The sequence below is a fragment of the Acartia tonsa genome, chromosome 3 (assembly GCF_053477335.1).
Source record: "Acartia tonsa isolate MP-2025a chromosome 3, ASM5347733v1, whole genome shotgun sequence".
In the NCBI taxonomy this organism is placed as follows: Eukaryota; Metazoa; Arthropoda; class Copepoda; order Calanoida; family Acartiidae; genus Acartia; species Acartia tonsa.
In genome coordinates this window covers 9173981-9197313 of record NC_137262.1, presented here as the reverse complement: position 1 = coordinate 9197313, position 23333 = coordinate 9173981, and the positions used below count along the sequence as shown (strand labels likewise).

General features: G+C 32.2%; 1 protein-coding gene across 4 annotated transcripts in view; it reads right to left on the bottom strand.

Moving 5' to 3' along the window:
* Window positions 1-1956: 1956 nt before the first annotated feature.
* LOC145313244 (GTP-binding protein REM 1-like) overlaps window positions 1957-23333 on the bottom strand; it is a 52468-nt gene continuing 31091 nt past the window's right edge. For all 4 annotated transcript variants that reach the window (XM_080152556.1, XM_080152558.1, XM_080152557.1 and 1 more), the window contains exons 10-14: window positions 17390-17439; window positions 17138-17236; window positions 9839-9932; window positions 4611-4739; window positions 1957-3467 (exon numbers count right to left, since the gene is read on the bottom strand). In XM_080152556.1, coding sequence (XP_080008682.1) covers window positions 3332-3467; window positions 4611-4739; window positions 9839-9932; window positions 17138-17236; window positions 17390-17439 — 508 coding nt within the window. In that variant the 3' untranslated portion in view covers window positions 1957-3331. The remainder of the gene's footprint in view (window positions 3468-4610; window positions 4740-9838; window positions 9933-17137; window positions 17237-17389; window positions 17440-23333) is intronic.

The following is a 23333-nucleotide window of genomic DNA, read 5'->3' as shown; positions in this document are numbered from 1 at the left end:
TCCGAGGTTAGGCATAACAGCTGCCTCAAATTCTCTCAAGTTACCATCCCTGTCCTTCAGATAGAACACCACATTGCGGCAGGATGATTCACTACCGTCAGCAACAGAAATGTTTGTATATCTGCCGGTAGATTTCAGCTTCAACTTGCTGGACAACTTCTCAGACACAAGTGATAGATTTGCACCAGAATCAAACCTGACGGCGGCATGGCAGGCGCCGCCGCCAGGTGCTACAACTGGAACTATTTGCAGCAGGAAGGTACATGTGCTAGGCGCAGAACTTGATTTGTAGACTGTATTCACACTAGCACTAGCCTCATGCAACATACGACTATGATAACTGTCGTAATAATTGGTGCCACAGACACCAAGCTTATCCGAGTTAGATGAACGACGTTCCATCTCTCTAAGCCTTCGGTACATATCACGTACTTCTTGGCGCAACTCCATGGAAATTTTAAGCACTCCCATGTCCATCCTCACCTTCTCAACGACATCGAGGTTCCTGGCGACAGTGCTCGACCTCACGTCGTCTGAATCATTGTCAAGCCAGCGCAGAATTTTCGTACACTGTTCCAACGACGCATAGACTTTATCTGCAACAGTTTTCTGTTCACTAGCTTCATCCAAATCACGCTTGAACTTGCGCATCTCACTAGTCTCCACGGCAGATTTTAGACTTTTTATTAGGTCAGATTGGTCCTTGACCTCACTAAAAATGTCACGAATTGATTTCAAATTCACATTTTCACATGAACTAAAACTTTGGCAGGCTTTTAGATTTTCATAAAACACTTTTATCTGTTCGTCAAACACCTCTAGCCTTTCATTGCCAATAGCGATAGCTCGCTCAATTTTCTGCTTTTTTGTTAGTGGCATATTGATTCACTAGGTAATTATTTCACAGAAAAATTGTCAATGTTTTTTTCATCAATACACTATATGCTATTGATCTATTGAAGAATGCTAACGCCTATTCTCCAGATTCTATGAAGAATGCTAATGCCTATTCTTCAGAACCATTTGAAGTTGCTTGTGCAGCTCCTTCAACCATCAGGTTATTTGAAATTTGCTAATGCCTAAACTTCAACCTTCACTTCTTTGAAATTGCTTGTGCAGCTCCTTCAAACATCAGGATATTGAAATTTGCTAACGCCTAAACTTCAAGTCCTTTGAAATTGTCTCAACCATGACACTTTGGTTGAGCTTGACTTCCGAATTAGCGGGAAGTTCACGAGATCAGTTGGCGAACATACAAACCCCCAATACCAGGAACCATCAAGTTTCAACAGCAGGTTTGAATATAGATTTATTGATGAAATTATTTCAAAGACCTGAAGCTCTTATGGTTTCAAATCCCTGATATACTAGGGTCGTTCACACACTATGAGACCAATGATAGGCCCAATTTTGTTCTCCGAAATCTTCACACACACATGTCTCATTCAAAAGTGAAAAACGTGGGCGCATATAAACAATCCATGCTGCGTCACTTTATGAAGGGAAAGTCAAAAAAGACGACATTTGCGCTTAATTCTCGGTTTAATGATAAGGAATTAATTTTGCACTTGATAAACACAAAGCTTCCTCGAAAAGAGGTTAAGACAAAATTAGTATTACATTTAATTTAAGAAAAATCAAACAAGTCATTCAAGATTATTTATTTACTTTAAAAATAAAATATCCAAAATATTTGGGATATTAGAAATTATCCCCCCCCCCCCCTTACCCTAAAAAATAGAAAGGACTTCCATCCTTATTAAACCCTCATTGACCATTTATGGGAAGGAGCCTTAATCCCTTCCGAAGAGAAGATTTCTTGTTGGGTTGGTAACCCTGTTTCAGGCTAAAATTACATCTAATACCAATCAAATTCGCTCAAAATCATTTATCAAATGGTTTTATTAACCCAAATACATAATATCAAAAAATTAGTCAACTATACTGTAAACCATGTAGTGAAAAATTGTTTATTTCAATTACTTTTAATTTGAACAAAATATAAATCACAATTAATAATAATATATATTTGTATACACAAACTTTCTATGTTTTTATAATAAAATAGCATCTTAGAATTTCTATAATCATGAAGAGAAAGCTTTCAATGTTTATTTATGTACTTGGCTGTAAAATAATAATATATATATAATAAAATATGAAATATTTTATAAATGATTATTTTGATAAACCCATGAAAATGAGAAAAAAATAACATGAAAATGTGATCTAAAAAAATGATAATAATTACAATAATTGAAAAAAATTCGGATCATGGAAAGAAAACGAAGTAGTGGGTTTCGTCGTTTTTTCAAAGTAGCTTTTGATAGGTTATTTTACGTTATGTAAATGTTAATGATTGCCCAGCAGGGTTAAGAAATTGGCCCCGCAGGGTTAGATCCCTCCACAGGGGCTAGAAATAGGAGAGAAGCTACTGTGAAAATACGACGAAACACACTACTTTGTTTTCTTTTCATGATCCAAAAATTCCAATGTATAAATTAAAGGACGTCCAAGCTTCTTATTTTGGAGGGTGAGAGGATAAACACCATTGTAACCCCCCTTGGATGTCCTTGTATAAATTGTATCATAACTAAAACTAATTCTTTGGCACAAACAAATAAGCATTGAAAATTAATTAATTTGAATTAATGACATGTTACTGTAGAAAAAATATTTTTCAATCACTTTAAATATCCTTTTATTGCACAACCTTTGTTTGGATAGTAAATGTTGCATTAGGCAGCATTTACTACACCTTTTTAAGAATAAAAAGTTTTTAAAAATTTCGGCGTTTTATAAATAAGATGAAATATAAAAAATGTCTATTTAATATAATGATAATCAGGGCTCGGCAAACTCGCGACAGATGGTGAGCCACCGCCAACCCCCCTGGGAAATCAACTTTTTAAACTGGTTGTCTAAACCTGTTCCTTGATTTGATCTACAAAAGATAAAATTTTAGGCACCAAAACGGGTTCAAATTGTTTGCTTAAGCGGCTGCCAAGCCCTAATAATAACATAATATATTTTTTGATAAACTAATTACATAATTTCAATTGATTGATTATGCTTTAAATAAAATCAATGATGAATGATATAAATATTATATACAAGAAATGATAAAATGTTAAAATATTATGCAAGATTTTAAATTTCTAGGCCAAAATATAACAACCTTCTTTTCTTTAAACAGAAAAATAAACATAAAAACATAAAATTTGATGAAGTAATAAATATTTCATAAAATTAAAGATTATTTGATATTCAATGTTTTATAAAAATATGTGGGCAATGAAAAGTGTAATAAAATCTAATATTTTGCCTGTTTCTACAAAATATTAAGATTTCTACAATGTCGTCGTTTCTCCTCCTCTTTACCAGTGACAAGACTCAGAATTCCCTTGACTGTCTCCTTGATGCTCTTCCCATGGCCACGACCTTTGCGCTCTCGGGATTCATTTAATCTAAAACAAATAACAGCTTGATCATACTTTAAAAAGTAATAATTTTATTTTTATGAGAAAAAAACTCTACTTGAAATCTACCCCCTTTCATTTAAAGCTTTATGCCTTAAATACTTATTAAATTTAAATTAATTTTATTTCTAGACCTAAGTGTTCCTAGCGCCTGAGTAGAGCTCTTGCCTTTTGGAGCCCTACTCTTGCGATGCTCCTCTATGCATTGCCTAAACTAGCCCAAACAAAGCATCCATTATTAATTTTCTCTCTCAAAATGTTACATTTTGGTCCTCTTTTAGTTGAACCTCTTTATAGCGTCTATAAAAAAGGACGTCATCTATAATACAAAGTAGAACGATGTCTGTCTGTCCGTCTGTCCGTCTGACCGTCTGTCCGTCCGTCTGTCTGTCTGTCCCTTAAGATCTCGGTAACCACTGAACCGATCGGATTCTACTCTTCAGGGTATCTACCTATTGGTCCTGTGGTGGTTTTAAGCTATTTTCTCGGGGGGTAGGACACCCCCAACCCCCTCAAAAACCAAAAAATCCCCCCCCCCATTTTTTTTTTTTTTTTTTTTTTTTTTTTTTTTGAAGGAGTTTCCATGGTCCTTTATGGTCTCTCGCAATAATTTTTTTTTATCACCTCTTGGGCAAAGCCCCTAGAGGCTAGGGGCGAAGCCGCTAGTACAATATAAGTGATTAAGGATAGACCAATACACAGACTTCATTACCAATGGCAGGGACTAGGGAATGTGATTCAGACAAACTTCCCCTTAACCCTCTTCCCTTATTTCTCCCCTTCTTACTCACTTCCCTACAGCTCCATCAAAAACAAGTTTTACGCCAACAAAATATTTAACTTTCGGCCATTCCAAATGTAATTAATTGGCTGTATAGCAGCCCCTGACCAATGGCAGGCCAGTATACATTTTAATTGAATAGTATGTCAGCATGACATAATTTTTTATAGGCACTATAAAAGCTTCGTTTAGTTGGCTAGGACCTGCGAAACGTGTGACGTCATAAAAATGGAAGGATGAGAGGAGAATTGGGAAGGAAACCCCCAAAAAAGAGATGGATTTTTATGACTTCACACCTGACATTTTAGGCTTTCTCTAATTTGGATGTAGAGGACCTGCCAGCTGTTTACCTGAGCTGCATCGCAATCCCGACCAGAAGTTCATCAATATGATGTCCGCATCCAGGTGAAGTTTCTGTAAACTTGACCCCGTACTTGATGGCCAGGTCACAACCTGTGTTGGTCTCAAGCACCCGGGACCTACAAAAATAAATGTTCATATAGAAATCTACGGATTTTGCAACGTTGAAGAACTGTTACCAGTCAAAAAACTTATGCATATCTGGAAAATTAGACCAAATTGCTTTTTGCATTACAAATTATCTTTTTTTTCATTACAGTTTCTTTAAGTAAATAATCAAATTAATTCTCCTAGGTAAATTTTTAAAAATAGCAACAAAAGCTATATTTCTTTGAACAATAGAAAAAGTGTCTTAGAAAATTCTTACAAATTCTATAAATTTTCCGCACCTCTTAACAACAGCTATTAATTTTATCAGTTCAGTTCATTAAAAATATCTTATGAACAAAAGAATATGGTAAATTTTCCACTAACAAAAACGAAATACATTCAAAAGTTGTAAATTATATTTCCAGTTTGGCATCGAAACCGGTTAATATCCGCTGGATTAGAACCAGTTCTCAGCCATACTCAAAAATCATGATTAGCATCGTATTACAGGCAATTTTCCATATCAAATTAAAGTCACAAGATGAATACCAGTTTTTTCTTATAATTTTTCATTTTAAAAAAAAGCTGTCTACAATAAATAACAATGGACCTACGGACAATGTAAATCGGAGAGTAGGTATACAAATAACCTTAAGAAAATTGGGGAATAGTCCCTTTCGTAGCAACGCTTCTTAAGGGGCGATTCGTCGTATTTTTAAACTGGCTTTTTATAGGTTAGGTTTTATTGGGTTAGATGATTGCCTCACAGGGTTAGGCAATTGGCCCCGCAGGGTTAGAGCCCCACGCAGGGGCTAGAAATAGGAGAAAAGCTACTATGAAAAATACAAAGAATCGCCCCTTAAGGTGCGTTGCTACGAAATGGACTATACCCGAAAATTGTAAGAAATGATTACCACATGAGATCGAACATAAGAACATTAAAAATCACGTTTTACTAGAAAGACTTTTTGCTAACAAAGCAATAAAAATTTAAATATCACAATATATATATTTTTTAAAAGAAAACATTATCTTACTTCTTTCCTTAGTTTCTTAGTTAAACAAGTGCAACACATTGAATTAAATCCGAAATAGAATTTTAAATTCAAAAATAATTAGTAAAATAATAAAATTTATAAATAACTTATCTCCTGTTCTCGGCATAACCACAATGTTCTTTCACCTAGCTAAAATAAATCCAAACTGACTATCAACATACCAACTTAATCCCACCAAAACTACAAAAACCCCAAAAACCAGATTGACAGGGATAAATATATATAACACAAAAATCTTTTAATAAAATACTTGACATTATACATTTTCTAAAATTATATTGTTGAATGTTCATAAAACAAAGTCAGATAATTTTATGCTTTTTAGACTTTTTTGCTGTTCTTTTATCAACACAAGATTGTAGATTCTCGTGGTATTTTATTGTAAACTTAAGCTACGCCCCTAAAAGCCTCTAGCGCTGACTAGCGGGAAATTGAAAATATTTGATTTTGAACTTTCTATTGGACTATTTCCCAGGATATGAGAAGCTACACTGTAAAGAAGAACCATATCGTTTCAGCGGTTAGCTAGATCCTTAAACAACAGAATTTTTCATGTATTGATATGATATAGAAAAAATAAAAAAAACTAACTGGTTAGACTTGAGGGAGAACCTAAAACATTAAAGATGAAATTTTCTTGTAAGACCAAAAACAAGTTAAACAAAAGTTAGAGTTAGCTACCCTTTTATCAATAAAATTTCACTAACTTATATTTTCCTAATCTTTGTATAGAAAGAAATTACAAGAGCGATATATATGGGGTAAAGGGCATTAGAGGATAAATTAACTTTAAAATCAAATGTTTTGTTGGTTTAAGTAAGAATAGTTAGCCCCACCCCCATCCATGTTCCTGTGGCTATGCATAAATGAGTAATTTGTACACAACCTCCACTTTAGAATATTCACCATTATCTTACCTAATTAATGTTTCTATTTTCCTTGTTAAGGACATTTGGGACATAGGGATCAGTGTTTGGGGATTTTAATTTCTTAAGGGATAGAGCGATGAACGATAAAGATCTTACAAAATCCCCAAAGTTCTTAGGCAAACAATTGAGAGATTGTATTTCTAAAACTTTGGTGACCAGAATAATTTACTGCTCAGTGTCACCTTCCTCAATGATAGCGATATCAATAACATTTATCTGTGGTACGAAAAATAAAATAAATTACCTAAACGAGTAAGCAGATCAGAAGTCCAAAAGAATAGTATTACAGACAGACAGACAACGGGTGGTATAAGAGAAGTAATGCAGGTATATTATAGAGGTAATTTTCAAGGATTAAAACTAAATAATTAAGGGTGTATCATAAAATGATTGACGCAAAATCAATATTGAAATTCAAAATACTATACTTTAAACCATTTCAAAAAGTTTTACAGGTTTCCTAATCCAAAATATTTAAAGATATCTCTCGAATTAATTCGAAACCGATTAATATCCGGTTGATTAGAAACGGTTCTCATGCATACAAAAAAAAACTATGTCTAGCATCGTATTATATCTAGTTTTCTACGAATATAAACAATTACAATTATAAGATTAAAACCAGTTTTTTAGCCTCGAGATGCCGGCGGAAAGCTGTTTATAATACGATGCGAGAAATAACTATTAACATCCATTTACTGATCCCTGTATCCCGACGTAGAGCACAGTTTTCTTTTCTTGCCACACCGAGGGGGCTATCTCATTTAGATAACAGAATTAACAATATAATTAAAGGTTTACCCAGGAATCTAAAGGGATAAGACAATGGCCGATAAATTGATCCTCAATGATGATACACAAAATTACCCCTTCTGTAGATTAAAATTAGTGGTTGAAACGTTTGTACAATCAACTTCACTCAAGTCCCCAAAGTTTTTGAGCCAACAAATAAGAAAACATTAATACAAAACTTTGGGGACTAGTGTAATAAACAGCCCATTGTCCCCTCAATCTCTGGGGTTTACCACATATATAATTATAGAAGAAGGGTCAGAAACATAGACGTCCATGGGGGGGGGGGTAAAGTGGAGATTACCCCCCCCCCCAAAAAAAAAAGCTTGGACGCCCCTGGTGTAAAAACCTAACCTTATTCCAAATATAAACCTGAATTGACTAAATTAAAATAAAAAACTATGCACACTTTGATAATGTTGATTGTCATATAAACTTTAATGGTCTTAATAGGTTTTTTTGCTTGCTAAGTAACAATATATAGAACATAAAATTTTTTTAAAACATAAAATGACTTTAACAAACCATTATTACCAATTTAAAAGTTATGTTTAATAGCTCTTTTTCAACTACTCAAGAAAACCTAATTATCTATATGAATGTGAGTTATGGCAACACAACTTAAAGAGCAGCTTGTAAAAAAAAACAGTAACAAGCCATTTTCACTCCACAGGGGTAACCTAGGCCAGTGACAATTTGTAAGTGTTTCTGTAACAATGTGGCTTTTTATGGTTATTTGCCCATCAGACAACCAACCCTTTGATTGCACGACCTTTGTCTGAGAGGTCCTTACTGTGCATGGTAGTGAGTTGCGCCTGTTTTAGGGCTAAGGTATTCCCCATACTCTAACTATTTCTGTCGCGCACCTGACATAGCAGCAGTAGGAATCATTTTTAACGTCTTTAGTTATGACGCGGTGTCGGACCGAGATTCGAACCTAACATCTTCCCAACGACGAGCTGATGCGCCACGTGTTGAGCCACGGTCGCGGGTTTTAAAGAGCAGCTTGACTTTAAAAAAATATTCGATTATAAACAGTAAATGACGTCGGTCAACTAAAATGAACTCTCTGGATGATATTGTTTTATTCACTAGAAATTAATAATTGTTAGTTTCCTTTCCACAATTTTATTATTATATTTTATTGTTCACTAAAATATCAAAATTAGATCCAGTAACATGGACAAATACTCAGCAAATTCTTGTAAGTTTTAATTTTTTTACATGTGTTTTTTCTGCATAGAAACTATCTTATTAATTATTATTCTTGTGTCTTTAAATAATTTGCAGGTTCTTTATCTAAGGGGTCTACATATGAAAATAAATTTCAAACAAATATTAAAATCTTCTATTCAATTTTACTGCTGAATAAGCTTTACTTTCTCAGTTAAACAGAAAAAAGTAATTATGGTTTTATTTGTTATTATGTGGAAATACAAAATTAAATTTATACATCTTTCAAAAATATATATTTTATGAAAATGTTTTTTTTTTGGTTTAATCTAATGCTGTTTTATGCCTGGTTATTTAGTTAACTCCATAATTGTATGGATGATATTAAAAACTCAACTTTTTCTATTGTAATATTTTATAATACAATTGCTTAAAAAACAGAAACTACAAATAATGAATGCTTAGTATACCCTACAACATCCACTTGTAATTCATATTAGACAGTGACTTTCTGAATTTATCATTGTATTCAAAATTGTTATAGCTCACCCTTTAAAATGTTTATCATAGATCACTCTGTATTATATTCATGTGATTACTCACCTTCCTAATTTAGCTTTATTTCCTACTGATATACAGAGCTATATTTTTACCTATAAATCTAAGGTTTTCTAACTGTAACTTTTTTAGGGTCACCTTTTATAATTAATTACTCAACTTACTAAGCCTGCTTGGTTTCCGATTAGTATACACGGCTTTGATGAATTAAAACTGTTTTTTTTTATAAAAAAAAATTTATATTTTCCTGTAAATGTAAGGTTTTCTAACAATAACTTTTTTTGGGATCACCCTTTATCATTAATTGCTCACCTTACTAAGTTGGCTTTGTTTCCTACTAGTATACACAGCTTTGATGAATTATAACTGTTTTTTTTATAAAAAAATTTATATTTTCCTGTAAATGTAAGGTTTTCTAACTGTAACTTTTTTGCGGATCACCCTTTATCATTAATTCCTCACCTTACTAAGTCATCTTTGTTTCCTACTAGTATACACAGCTTTTATGAATAGTAACAGTTTTTTTTATAACAAATACTTTATATTCTCCTATAAATGTAAGGTTTTCTAACAATAACTTTTTTATGGATCACCATATATACTTAATTAATTGCTCACCTTACTAAGTCAGCTTTGTTTCCTACTAGTATACACGGCTTTGTTGAAATATAATTGTTCTTGGTTAACCAATCTAGATATTCCTCTGCTTGTCCTAAAACAGAAATAACAATTAATTTTGTAAAGTTTGTCAACTATATTTAATTAATGGATACAATAGCAAGATAGATTATAGTTAACAATGAGCGCAGCTACACTATAATTGTAGTCCATTTGATAATATTCAGCAATCTAATAATTTTATCCAATTATTTCTCTAAAAATTTTGAAATAGTCCTTTGACCACTTTAAAATAATTAAAATTGAGGTACTTAAATATATTCAATATTTATTCAATGTTTTTTCAATGTTATTTTAATGTTTTTTTTAAAAAATTGAGAAAAAGATCTTTGAACTAAAAAACATTAATTAAAATCCTCCAATGAAACCATCCAATAATTTTTATGATATTATTTCTAGTGCTAGAATGTTTTTTTTTAATACAAATGATGTTTTAAATTTTTGATTGCTGTGCTGTTAATGGACATAAAATATACTTGTTTGACTCTTTTACATTACAAAAAGTTGACAATAAACAAGGAAAATTGTACAAGCCAAATATAAACCAATCAATCTGAATATTATTTTCTATCCATATTTTTCTTTACAAAATATTTGGCCCAATGTATATGTTCTTTTTTTTTTGATTTTATATTATGCTTTAAAATCGAAGCTCTAAAAAGTTTCCTAAAAAATGAGCCGCGTGACGTCAATAGATCCATCTATTTTTAAGGGGTTTCCTTTCCCACTTATAATCTTATCCCTCATTTTTCTGACGTCACACGGGACATATTTAAGACACTTTGTAAAGCTCTACAAAGTGTTCTTACAAAATTGTCCGTCTACCAAATTAAGGTTCCAGGTACAATTTGTTGAAGAAAGGAGGCCGCCTGATGCAAGGCATAAGGTAGGAAATATCAACTAGTTCCAGTTAAATCTGGAATAGCTCAGGTTAGGCTTCCATCAGGGCTCTTTAGGGATAAGACAATAGACGATAATTTGATATACATCCCAAAGGATGATAACAAGATTACACCTTCTGTAGATTAAAATTTTTGGTTGAAAAGTTTGGACACTACCAGTTTGGATCTAACAACTCAAAATTCAACAAAGTACGAATTAGATAACGAGGGTTTAATCTTTGGGTACGAGTATAATAAACAGTCCATTGTCCCCTCCCTCCCTGGTTTCCATGTACTTCCATTTGCATCCAATTGATAGGATATATGTTTATGATGTATCTAATCTAAGCCATAGAATATGCATATTTGTGTAAATAATGAATATTTTTGTTCAAACTAGATTTGACAAAAAAGTCATTCGTGGGGTTTTATTTACCCTCCATAATTTTAAAATATAATCAGAAAAGTAAAAGTGCTTCTATTGAAAGTGAATAAGTCATCTTATAATTAAAATATTAATGTTCGAATTTTTTTAAACACATATTTTATACTATTCTGCTGTTTTTGTAAGAATAATCTATGTGATCATTAAAAATCCTCCAAATTTTTGGTCAAATTAAATTTTGATACCCACATCCCAATTTTTCTGTGGATGCCTAACGGCGACCGGATAATAATGACCAATAAATCATTTTCTACCCAACACCCACCTCTATAGATACAGGGAGAGGTAATAAGAAGATAATTTTATTTTAGTCCTATGTTTCCTAGATTTGTAGTTAAGATATCCGGTACAAGTACGGACCACAACGATTCTTAATTGAGGCATTCACAATGATCTTCACTGCTGCTATGTCAAGCAAATGACTATAGTAGTAATTTTACTGAATTTTTATGAAAAATTAATAATTCAAGACAAAAGTTGCCTAATCAAAGAGTTGTCTGACGGATGTTATTTCAATTAAACCCAAGGCTCTTGGCTTAAAATATTCATTCATTTCATATAAATGTCAGGTTTGTAAAGGCAACAACGGCATGTCCCTTTACAGAAAAAATGATTTTTAGATTTTTCTAAGGGGGAATTATTTTTCTATAATCTATGCCTGTAACCCTGCTAAGATCTGACAATGATCATAATCTTTCCAATAATACATTTCTATAAAAGAGTACTTTGTCTTAACACAATAAAGATATTATCACATTGTACTTTTGCTTTGCAGTAATAAAATAAATCTTTTTGAGCAATCAGCTTAGCCAATATGATTTAGGTGCTTAGTATCTTAGATGTTTTTTAAAGATAGCCCAAAACTATCAGCGTCATATCATTAAGTTTCTGAAAAACACAAGTTTTTCACTAAGCTTTCATTTAATAAAAATTTACCAATGATGACAACGTCCATAAAATTGTATATAAACCTGTTGCATAATTGCATAAATACAGGATACTTTTAAAGGACGTGTTTAAATTTTTAAGACTTGATAGTAAAGACGCTTCTCTGAAAATATTACCTTATTATCGAAAGAAATTTTTTCATAAAATCAGATGAATATAATAACTATATATATCATACAAAAGTGTTTATAAAAATACAATATGTTTTAAATGGACGTAGAGACTTTATGGTAACAATTATAGAGTTACTACGCTATCTAAATCGTACTTTACTTTTACAGGATTCATCATGCGAAGTTTGAAAAAGATAAAAAATTCTAACATGCCAAAATTAATCAGAGCAATCCATTTATTTAAAAAAAGAAAAAGTAAGTATTTCAAGAGAAAAATAATCTTAAATTTTTTTTGTTTCTTTTGTTAAACTATTTGTACATATAGAATTGGCAAAAAAAATGCCCAATTTATGTGTCTGGCACAGATATCATACATTAACACACTTATTATTATGATAATGGTAATAACAAGGAAGATTCACCAAGGACGTCCAAGCTTTTATTTGAGGGGGGTAAATGAGAGGTTTGAAAGTTTTGAGGGAGGACATATAATGTAAATTAAAAAAATTGTGGGGTAAAGTGAGCTGTATGAGGGAGGTAAACATCTCTTCCGAACCCGGTATTAGTGTCTTAGAAATTATCTTAGTGACGTAAAAAAAATAGGATGTGTCGATACTACTAGGATTTTTAAGAATTGTTAATATAGGCCTGAAATCAAGATTTGTTGTGCTTTTAAAAAATATTTAAAATATTTCTAAAAATTCTACATTATTTTTGCTCACTTTTAAAAAACAAAATCAACTTTTTTTATAAAATTATCTTTCAAAATTGAAATAAGATCTATCAGCTGATGATATTGTACTTCTTACATAACTCAAGAGTTGACTTACAATGTGTAAATATTTTATAGATTATTTAGCAAAATAATAAAAAACCTATATGTAATTTCGTGATTAATAATTGGCTTAATCTTACATTAAACATTGAATGATTTTAAATAATTTTCAAATATTTGCTTTTATAATTATACTTATTGTATAAACCTCCCATAAGTTAGCGCAAGCTGCTATATATTTTATCACATATGAGCTATTTTTTAAGCCAGCTTTTTAGTCAAAATTTCAAACCAATAACAATTAAATCAAAAGATATTAGGTTAAAACTATATATAAACGAGAGTAAAGAAATAAGATATTGCTATCAACAACAACAAAAAAGGGTTTTGTCTAGTTTTTGGTAAAAATAACGCATATTTATCATTTTAAATTAAAGCTATCTTTTCAAGATTACATCTATAAATTCGTCTGTATTTTATAACTTATACCTCTTACCATGAAAAATCAATTGATTTTCCATAACAATTTTATTTCTATATTAAATTTAGAGACAGCTAATTTTTCTTTAAATATAATGAGATGTTTATCAGAAATTTTTAATTAAGCATAATAATGTATATATAAAAAAGACAATTACGAATAAAAACAAAACAATCAATTATTAGATTATTTATATCAATAAATTTAACGGAATTTGAACGTAATTGTTAAAAAAGCTAGCTTAAACAGTTTTGCCATTAAAAAATAACCTTCTTTATGAATGGTACATTCTAACAAGGGTAATGATATCCAGTAGAGCAACATATTTAACAAATATGTCTTTAAATAATCAGTCTATTTAACAAATATCTTTTTAAAATGCATAAGTTATATTACCTCTCACAAGATTGTTTAGTCCTTTGACACTGTACATAATTATTATTTGATTGATCTATCCTTAATTTTTATTCATATTCAATTTTATTGTTTGTATATAAATATTTAATACCTGTATTATAATACGGTTATTATTTTTTTTGCTATGTTTTTATAAAATAAATATCTAAGCAAATGTTACCAATTCTTATAATTATCTGGAATTGAAAAGAATTACTTTCATTCGGTTGCTAAAAAGAGGAGAAAAAGAAATGTATTGAGTCAGATAGTAGCCTTAACCTGTACAGCTTTACATTTATTTCATAGATAAATTGAAATTGAAATTAGATAAAATTATTAATTGATTTTAGATTATTAAACAAGACATGTTAGAATTATCCTATCAATTTCAAACTCTTCATGATGATTCCTATGACAGTTAGGTATAATTTAGAAAGCAACTCTATCATTGTTAACAGAAAGTCAGTACGTCCATTTAAAACATGCTTTGTGTGTTTTTTTGCTGTTATTGAAGAAAGACAACTGAAATTTTAAGTGAAAAGGTCTTTTAAGAGGTGTTTTAATGTATTTTTTTTACAGTAGCTTTTGATGGATTATTTTAGGTTAGGTTAGGTGATTGCCCTGCAGGGTTAGGAAAATGGCCCCGCATGGATAGAGCCCCCCCCCCCCGCAGTGGCTAGAAATAGGATAAAGTCTACTGTGAAAATACCAAGAAACGTCCCTTAAGAGGCATTGTCATGAAAGGGACTATACCCAAGATATATGTGCATCTACTTAACGACTTCCAAAATTTGAGGGTGCCCTCAAGTAATCACCCCTTCCCCCCCCCTGCATCTACTCTATACATTATTTTGTCTGTCTGACTGTCGGTCATGCTTAAAAAACCTTATTGTTGGAGAAATGTTATTTTCTTAACTGCTTTTTTAGATAGCCAGCTGTAAGTTTTAGTCAAGATACCTTATATTTATACAGATCTGCTCCATATATTTATTGTCTGTCTGTCTGACAGATATACTTAAAAGGACAATTTAGTTTTAAAAGAAAAAAATTTAAAAAATGTTGGTGGTTTTTTTTCTAAGCGCGTGAGGGTGCAGGTACCCTATCCTAAAATAGTTATAAACCTTCCCATGACCTATGACCTATGTCCCTGCAAAGGAGAAGCATATTAGTTAGGAAGATCCTTCCATATAAATAGACACACACACACAAACATTCTTTTACTTTGATATAAGGATTAGCATTTTGTTACTGTATCCTATTACTAGCGGCTACGCCTTAGAGGCCTCTTGGGGCACTTGAGGAGGAGAGAGTCCAATTTAATAAACCAATTTATTTTTCTAGATTTTAAAAGAAAAAGACAAACAAACAAACAAAGAGACAGACAAACAGACATCCTGTTACTTTATTATATCCTATTATATAAATTAGTAAGCTAAGCTTTTTTTGACTGTAGCAACGGATCTTGTTAACCGCTGAACCTAAAGGGTTCTTCTTTACAGTGAAGCTTATTATAGGTATAGAGAAGTTTATAACTATTTAGGAAGAGGGCTCTCCACTCTCCAAAAAAAATAACACCTAGAAAAAAAGTACCATCTCCGCAATTTTACTTCTTTGTTTTAAAACTTAAATTGAAAATTGGAAGAATGAACTTTCCCCCTTACCACCCTAAAATCTTCTAGTGATGTTACTGCTAGTGATAATATATTATAGTTTATATCAACATAATATGCGGATTTTAAGAAAAATTTAATCAAATATGCGGACTTTTTTCAACTTTTTTTTGACAACATTTATTAGACATATTAGAATTATACTATTGATTTCAAATTTTGCACGGAAGTATGTCCTTTTACTGTATGCTATATTTACGCAATTTTGCAACAAATTTATGTGCAATTTCATTTAGACTTCAAAATTAATATTCTGCTTATTAAGTTCTGACACTCTAGCTATTGTGCGTTTGTTCTACCTTCTGATTTTTGTGCTTCGTTTTTATGGATGTTGTCATCCTTGTCTAGAAAATACAAATTAATTAATCTATGGTAGAAAGTACAGAGAGTATAAATTATTTCCTACATTTTCTTTATCAATTATCAATTATCAATCACCTCTATTATCCATCTCTTTTTTAGGGGTTACCTTTCCCACCTCCCCTCTAATCCCTCGTTTTTAGTTACGTCACTAAGATAATTTCTAAGACACTAATACCGGGTTCATCTCTTCCCCCCCCTTCCCCTTGGACGTATAAGCTTGATTTTGTCCCATATTACTCGGAAATTACTTTAAAAGTATTAATATAATGAAGTCAATCCTTATAATAAAGTAACAGGATGTCGGTTTGTTTGTCTGTGTATTTGTGTGTATGTTTGTACCAAAGGAATTCGGTAATCGCTGAACTGATCGGGTTCTCATTTGCAGGGTAGCTTCTCATAGGTACCGGGAAGGTTTATAACTATCACCCTCCCAAGAGAAATCGCCCCTAGACAAATCCAAACCACCCCCAAAAAAATATTTTTAAAATCACTAAAATAGAAAATTGTCGGAGGCCACCACCCGCTCCCAATCCCAATTTTTTTAACTTTAAAAAAATCTAAATTAAAAACTTTAAATTCAACTTTCACCTCATCTCAGGCCCCTAGAGGCCTCTAGGAGGCGTAGCCGCTAGTTTCTCATAAAGAGCAAAATAATTTCTTATGTCAGATTTAGATAAGTTATTTTTATGTTTTACTGGATTAAACATTGGGTAAATTATGTTTAAATAAAATGTTACAGACAGACGAACTAAAATGGGGGGACTTGTGTATCGAGTGGCTGCGCTTAATAATAATATAAGATTAATTGACCACATAAAGCTAATGAGTATCACAAGAAATAGCCAACACAAATCACTATTATATTTACTGGGCCAAATATTTATTTTAATATTTTTCCCTCTCATTTTTCTTTGTAATGTAGAATGTATTTTTAAATTCTATTTCTGTAAGGGAGGAAAAAATAGCAGTTTAATAATAATGTTATCCCCCTTCCCCTTCAAAAAATGTACCACATATCAAGGGATTGTACTATTTTTTACTAATATAACTAATGTGTTTTGTGTATTTTAGACCTAAGCAAGGCATTTGACTTTATATCACACTGATCATTTTTGGAAACTGCTTGAATAGTTATATTTTACTTTACATTATCTATAATATTCTTACCAAAGCTTTGAAGATCATCTACCGAGTATACAACAACAAGACAGTCAGGATTTTGATCTTCCACAACATCACTTACTCGAATATTATCACACGTTGGCTCTGAAACAAATTTATTTTCAATAGCACTTTTTACTATTACAGAAACATCCCGCAGGGTTAAAGAGTTGCCTAAAGGGCTAAAAAAAACAATAACAATTTTAAATTGAAACTTGGATACATCTTGTAATATAAAAATAACTTTTAAAACTTTACCTATTAGATCAAGTTTACTTTCTTCACCATTTACATCAACACTTACAGTTCTAAAAAATAAAAGTTTCATAATATTTATTTTTAAAGGTTTATCTAACTTTTTATGATTTGGCACAGATCTTAAGGGATAAGACGATGGGCAAAAAATTTATTTGCACCCCAAATTATGATAACAAATTTATCCCTCTAGTGAAACTAAATTATTAGTAAAAAGTTTTTTCCAACCAATCTAAATTTAATAAAAATTACCTAGATTTTTAAATAAACGAAAGTGTAAAATTTCTTTTATTTCATTAGGTACCAGAATAATTTATTGTCTAATGTTCCCCTCATCTCAGATAAGTATGATGTTTTATCTTTTGCAATAAGGTATGTTTACAAATCATAACGACTATACCTATCTAATTCAGGGAGAGAAATATGACAGGAGATTTTATTATTTTTAACTTACTTTACTTGTCTATCTTAATTATGTACACTTTCTGGTATAAGGATAGTTATTTACCTATTATTTTGTTTGTATTTTCTTTTTAGTTTTTAATCTCATTACAATTTTTAAGAGTAATTCAAGGATAAGGCAATTAGACTGTTTTTACACTAGTCCCCAAAGCTTTATAGTAACATTTTCTTATTAGTTGGCTTAAAAACTTTGGAGACTTTTTTTGGTCCACTTAGTTGAGTGTCCCATATGAACATCAATTTATCCGCTATCATCTTATCCCTTTAGATCCCTGGGACAATTCCTATTTTCGGGGAATACAAAGAATTGCATGATTGTGAAAGATTAAAATATGAGAATATCTGACCCTCTCTTTCTGTCCATGCTTTTGTCTAGAATTCACATCTTTTGTTGGAAACATTTAAAAACTCCCGCATTTTTATAATTGACCACAATTAAACCCCTCCTCATCCCCAACCCCTGCCATAATAAAAGTGAATCTTTTCTATATTTTGGATTATATTTTATCGTTAATTTATGCATCTTAGAATTGGCCTATCGATTTTTAAGAAACATAAATAAAATGACTAATGAGAGGCAAGTATGAATTTTACCACTTGTCAGTTACAAAGTATACTGGCCTATCATTGGTATGACGTCATTTTTTTGGAGGCACTTTACTCTGTTTCGATTTTAAACTTTGCAGAAAGCTTCCTATAACAGTTAGGTACAATTTAGAAAGCAACTATCCTGTATTTAAAAGCAAACACATTTATATACAATTTTGTTTAGTTCTGCATATTAAGTTCTGAGACAATACACGTGTACACTTTTGTTTGTAATACCGTTTAGTTTAAAAGCTTCTCTTTTATGGACGTTGTCATCCTTGTTTGTATAAAAAAAAGTAGGTTTTGTTATGGTTCTGTTAGCAATTGTTAATTTTTTTGAAAGACTAAAAACTAAAATTTTAAAAGAAAGGAGGGGCAATTATTGGTGCACTTTTAGTTGAAGGGATATCATGGAAAGATTAATTGGTCACAACTTCTCTATTCTTTCTCCTCCTCGTACAGAGTGCAGTTCTAATTAGAGCATGAACATTTACTTCAAGCAAAACAATTCTTTCAAGTAGCGCAGCTACTTTATATTAAGTATATGCCTGGATGTCTTTATTCGCAGCAGCCAAATTTGAATAATGAATTATTTCATATCAGCCTAATGAACCCACAACCGCAGTGACTATAAGACACACTGAGCCGCTGCCGCAAAGGTTGAAGTTAATTGCAGCTGCAGCCCCCGTGGATATAAAGGAGACTTGGCCATTCAAGTGTGTCTATAAACCAGGGCTCGGTAGCCGCGCGTCAACCGTAAAGAACCCTCAAATTGGAACCCGTTTGGAAGCTTTGATTCTTATTAAATATAATATTTGGATATGGTTTGACTTTCAAATTTAAAAGGGTTGATTGCACTGAGGCTTACAAGCGGCTGTCGAGACCTAGTTATAACATATTTTTATTTTAATTACTATAATTCTTATAATTAGCTTGTAGTTTCTGGACTACTCCCGGCTATTATTGTTCTTGTTATCTCTACATTCATGTCATATGTTCATAAAGCATTATATAAATATGTAACATTGTTTTTTTTATGAAAAATCAAATATGTTGAAAAATCTCCTAATTTTTTTTGAAAAATCATCTAATTTTGTTTTTTTTTAAATCACTTGTATCTGAAGATTGAGAAAGCATGAAACTTTAAGTTAAAGTAAAAAACGTTGTATTACTATAAAATAAAATAACATTGTTTTCATGTATTTCATTTTATCCATTCTTTACATTTTTGTATTTCACATTTATCCGTTCAATTTTATTAAAAATGTTTCTTTAAAATCTGCTAAAAATGACAAAAAATAATTCATAAATTGATAAGAATATTAAAAAGGTTAATTTTATTAGTAAAAAATAAAAATCACGCAATCTATTGAGTTTTATTTACTAAAGATAAACAAAAACTCATAAATAATTTATCAAATTACACCTGAAAGTTTATAATAACTTTTTCAATTCTTGTTGTAATTGTAATTTTTTTTTATATAAAGTAGTAAGCTTTCTTTGTTTGTAGCTAAGGATCTCACTAACCGCTGAACCGAAATAGTTCTCCTTTACAGTGAAGATTCTTATATGTCATTGTCCAGAGAATTTTTCTGCCCTCCCATATCCCTCGAATATTAAGCCCCTGGATGCTAGGGGTGCAGCCGCTAGTTTTATTATAGAAAGTAGTGAGCTTTCTTTGTTTGTAGCGAAGGATCTCACTATCCGCTGAACCGATATGGTTCTCCTTCGCATTGAAGCTTCTTATAGTTCCAGGGAAGGTTTTCAACTATTTTGGTGGAGAGTATCTCCTATCCATCCCCCATATCTTTGTCGTATGAAAATGGGGTGGGGGGTCGACTTTTCCCTCCCCCACCTTTAGTGTCACATGAGTCTTCTAGGGGCGTAGCCGCTAGTAGAAGATAAAGACATGAGACAAATTTAGCAACGTGACTCAACTTGAAGTGTTGGGTAAAGAGAAGGAATTATAAATTATTCATCCCCCAAAATCTGAAAAACATTTTCAAAGTGTAAAAAGTTTTATTCACAAATAAAACTATCTCACCTTTAAATTTAAGTTTTAAGTTGAGATTTAAATTTAATTACGTTTCAAGGACGATTGATAGCTTAAATCAATAAGGGGATCAACGCATTATTTAAAAAGAAAATTATGTTTGTTCGTTTTGTTCGCATTTTAGACTTTAAAAAAGCTTTTGATTGCCAAAATAAACTTTTGCTATCGTCTTATTGAGAGGGAACGTATCAATTTTATTTATTTTGTTGATTTTAACATAATAAATTCATATAATAGATCATATTAGTCCTGTAATATACTATAATTAAGGAATAAGGTGTTTTATTTCGTCTGTAGCTTAATATTTCGAAAACTACTTAACCGATTAAGTTCTCCGTTACAGGGGAGCTTCACATAGGTCTTTGGATGATATTAGGCATTTTTCTTCACTTTTCTACCTATATGAATACAAAGCCCCTAGATTCGTAGCCAATAGTTGTCCTATAAGGCTGTGAATCTTTAAACATCTTTGTTATCTAAGTTTACCCAGAGAGAGAAGAGACATTGGGCTGTTTATTACACTAGTCACCAAAGTTTTATAATAACGTTTTCTTATTCGTTGGGTTAACTTTCCTGGCGAATTTTGATTGGTTATTTCACATATTTGAGATATTTGAGTATGGAAACGTTTCAACCACTAATTTATTGGTGATGTACATCAATTTATTGGCCATTGTCTTATCCCTTTAGATCCCCGAAGTTTACCTAATTTCAATATCAATATCTCCCTGATCTTCTTCATCATTCCTCTCATAAACATCTGTGTACTCAGAACTCATAGTTTACCTAATTTCAATATCAATATCTCCCTGATCTTCTTCATCATTCCTCTCATAAACATCTGTGTACTCAGAACTCATAGTTTACCTAATTTCAATATCAATATCCCCCTGATCTTCTTGATCATTCCTCTCATAAACATCTGTGTGCTCAGAACTCATAGTTTACCTAATTTCAATATCAATATCTCCCTGATCTTCTTGATCATTCCTCTCATAAACATCTGTGTGCTCAGAGCTCATAGTTTACCTAATTTCAATATCAATATCTCCCTGATCTTCTTGATCATTCCTCTCATAAACATCTGTGTGCTCAGAGCTCATAGTTTACCTAATTTCAATATCAATATCTCCCTCATCTTCTTGATCATTCCTCTCATAAACATCTATGTGCTCAGAGCTCATAGTTTACCTAATTTCAATATCAATATCTCCCTGATCTTCTTCATCATTCCTCTCATAAACATCTGTGTGCTCAGAGCTCATAGTTTACCTAATTTCAATATCAATATCTCCCTGATCTTCTTCATCATTCCTCTCATAAACATCTGTGTGCTCAGAGCTCATAGTTTACCTAATTTCAATATCAATATCTCCCTGATCTTCTTCATCATTCCTCTCATAAACATCTGTGTGCTCAGAGCTCATAGTTTACCTAATTTCAATATCAATATCTCCCTGATCTTCTTCATCATTCCTCTCATAAACATCTGTGTGCTCAGAGCTCATAGTTTACCTAATTTCAATATCAATATCTCCCTGATCTTCTTCATCATTCCTCTCATAAACATCTGTGTGCTCAGAGCTCATAGTTTACCTAATTTCAATATCAATATCTCCCTGATCTTCTTCATCATTCCTCTCATAAACATCTATGTGCTCAGAGCTCATAGTTTACCTAATTTCAATATCAATATCTCCCTGATCTTCTTGATCATTTCTCTCATAAACATCTGTGTGCTCAGAACTCATAGTTTACCTAATTTCAATATCAATATCTCCCTGATCTTCTTGATCATTCCTCTCATAAACATCTGTGTGCTCAGAACTCATAGTTTACCTAATTTCTCTCTCTCTCTCAAGGGCGTTCACCTCCGCTAGAGGTTTGCCCCCCTCCTGGTCTGGCAAGTTTTCTGGTGTCGGGGCATGTTGGTCTTGGCGAATTCTCCATTACAGTAGCTGCATCTTCCTCTTTCAGCTCTGTATGTTCTTGGGGCTCTGACTTCCCTCTCCTCCTGTCCCCCTCCACATGATCTCCTATGTCTTGCAAAATTTGGTTTGGTTATTCTTTTATTACAGTTGTCACATGTCCTAAAGTCCCTGTTTTCCTCCATAATCCCGTTACATGATTTTTGGTGATTGATTAGATTTGTTTCATATTGAAAGATCTGGTTGCAAATATTACACTTAAAAGTTACTTTCTGACTAGATTTCTCGTGTATCCTTTTGGTATGGTTGACTAGTCCAGCTTTTGACATGCACACCTTCCTGCAGTCCTCCAAGGAGCAGGTGTATGTCTCTGGTTCCTCTCGGAGCTGGTTTCTCTCTCCTCTCTCCTCTGTGTTCCTCTTTCCTCCTCTCGTCTCCCATTTCTCTAGGTGTTTCATTCTGGTCATGACTCTCCTCTTCCACTCCTTTCTGTTCATAGTCTCCTTTCCGATGGTTGTATAGTCTATTCCTCCTTCTCTCAATAGTTTCTTCCAGTACAGTACTGTCTTTCTTTTCTTTCCTTTCATCTTGGGCGCATTTTCAAGGTCTTCCATCCATCCAAGTGTCACTGCTTTCACTTTTCTCTCGTCTTCCATCCTCATGACATGACCAATTCTCTCAAGGCATCTCTTCTCTATCTTGTACCTGACTGACTTTACTCCTAGTTCGTTCCTTACATCCTGCATGTTCTTGTTTTCTTCTTGCATTTGTCTGAGTGGTTGTTTGTGTTTCCTACTCCAGACATGTCTGTACATTCTGTCCATAGTACTCTGTAGTTTTTTAACTTCTCTTACCTGCCATGTCCTTGCTTGGCAATCAAAGAGCATGGTACTCTCTGCACAGGCCTCCACAACAC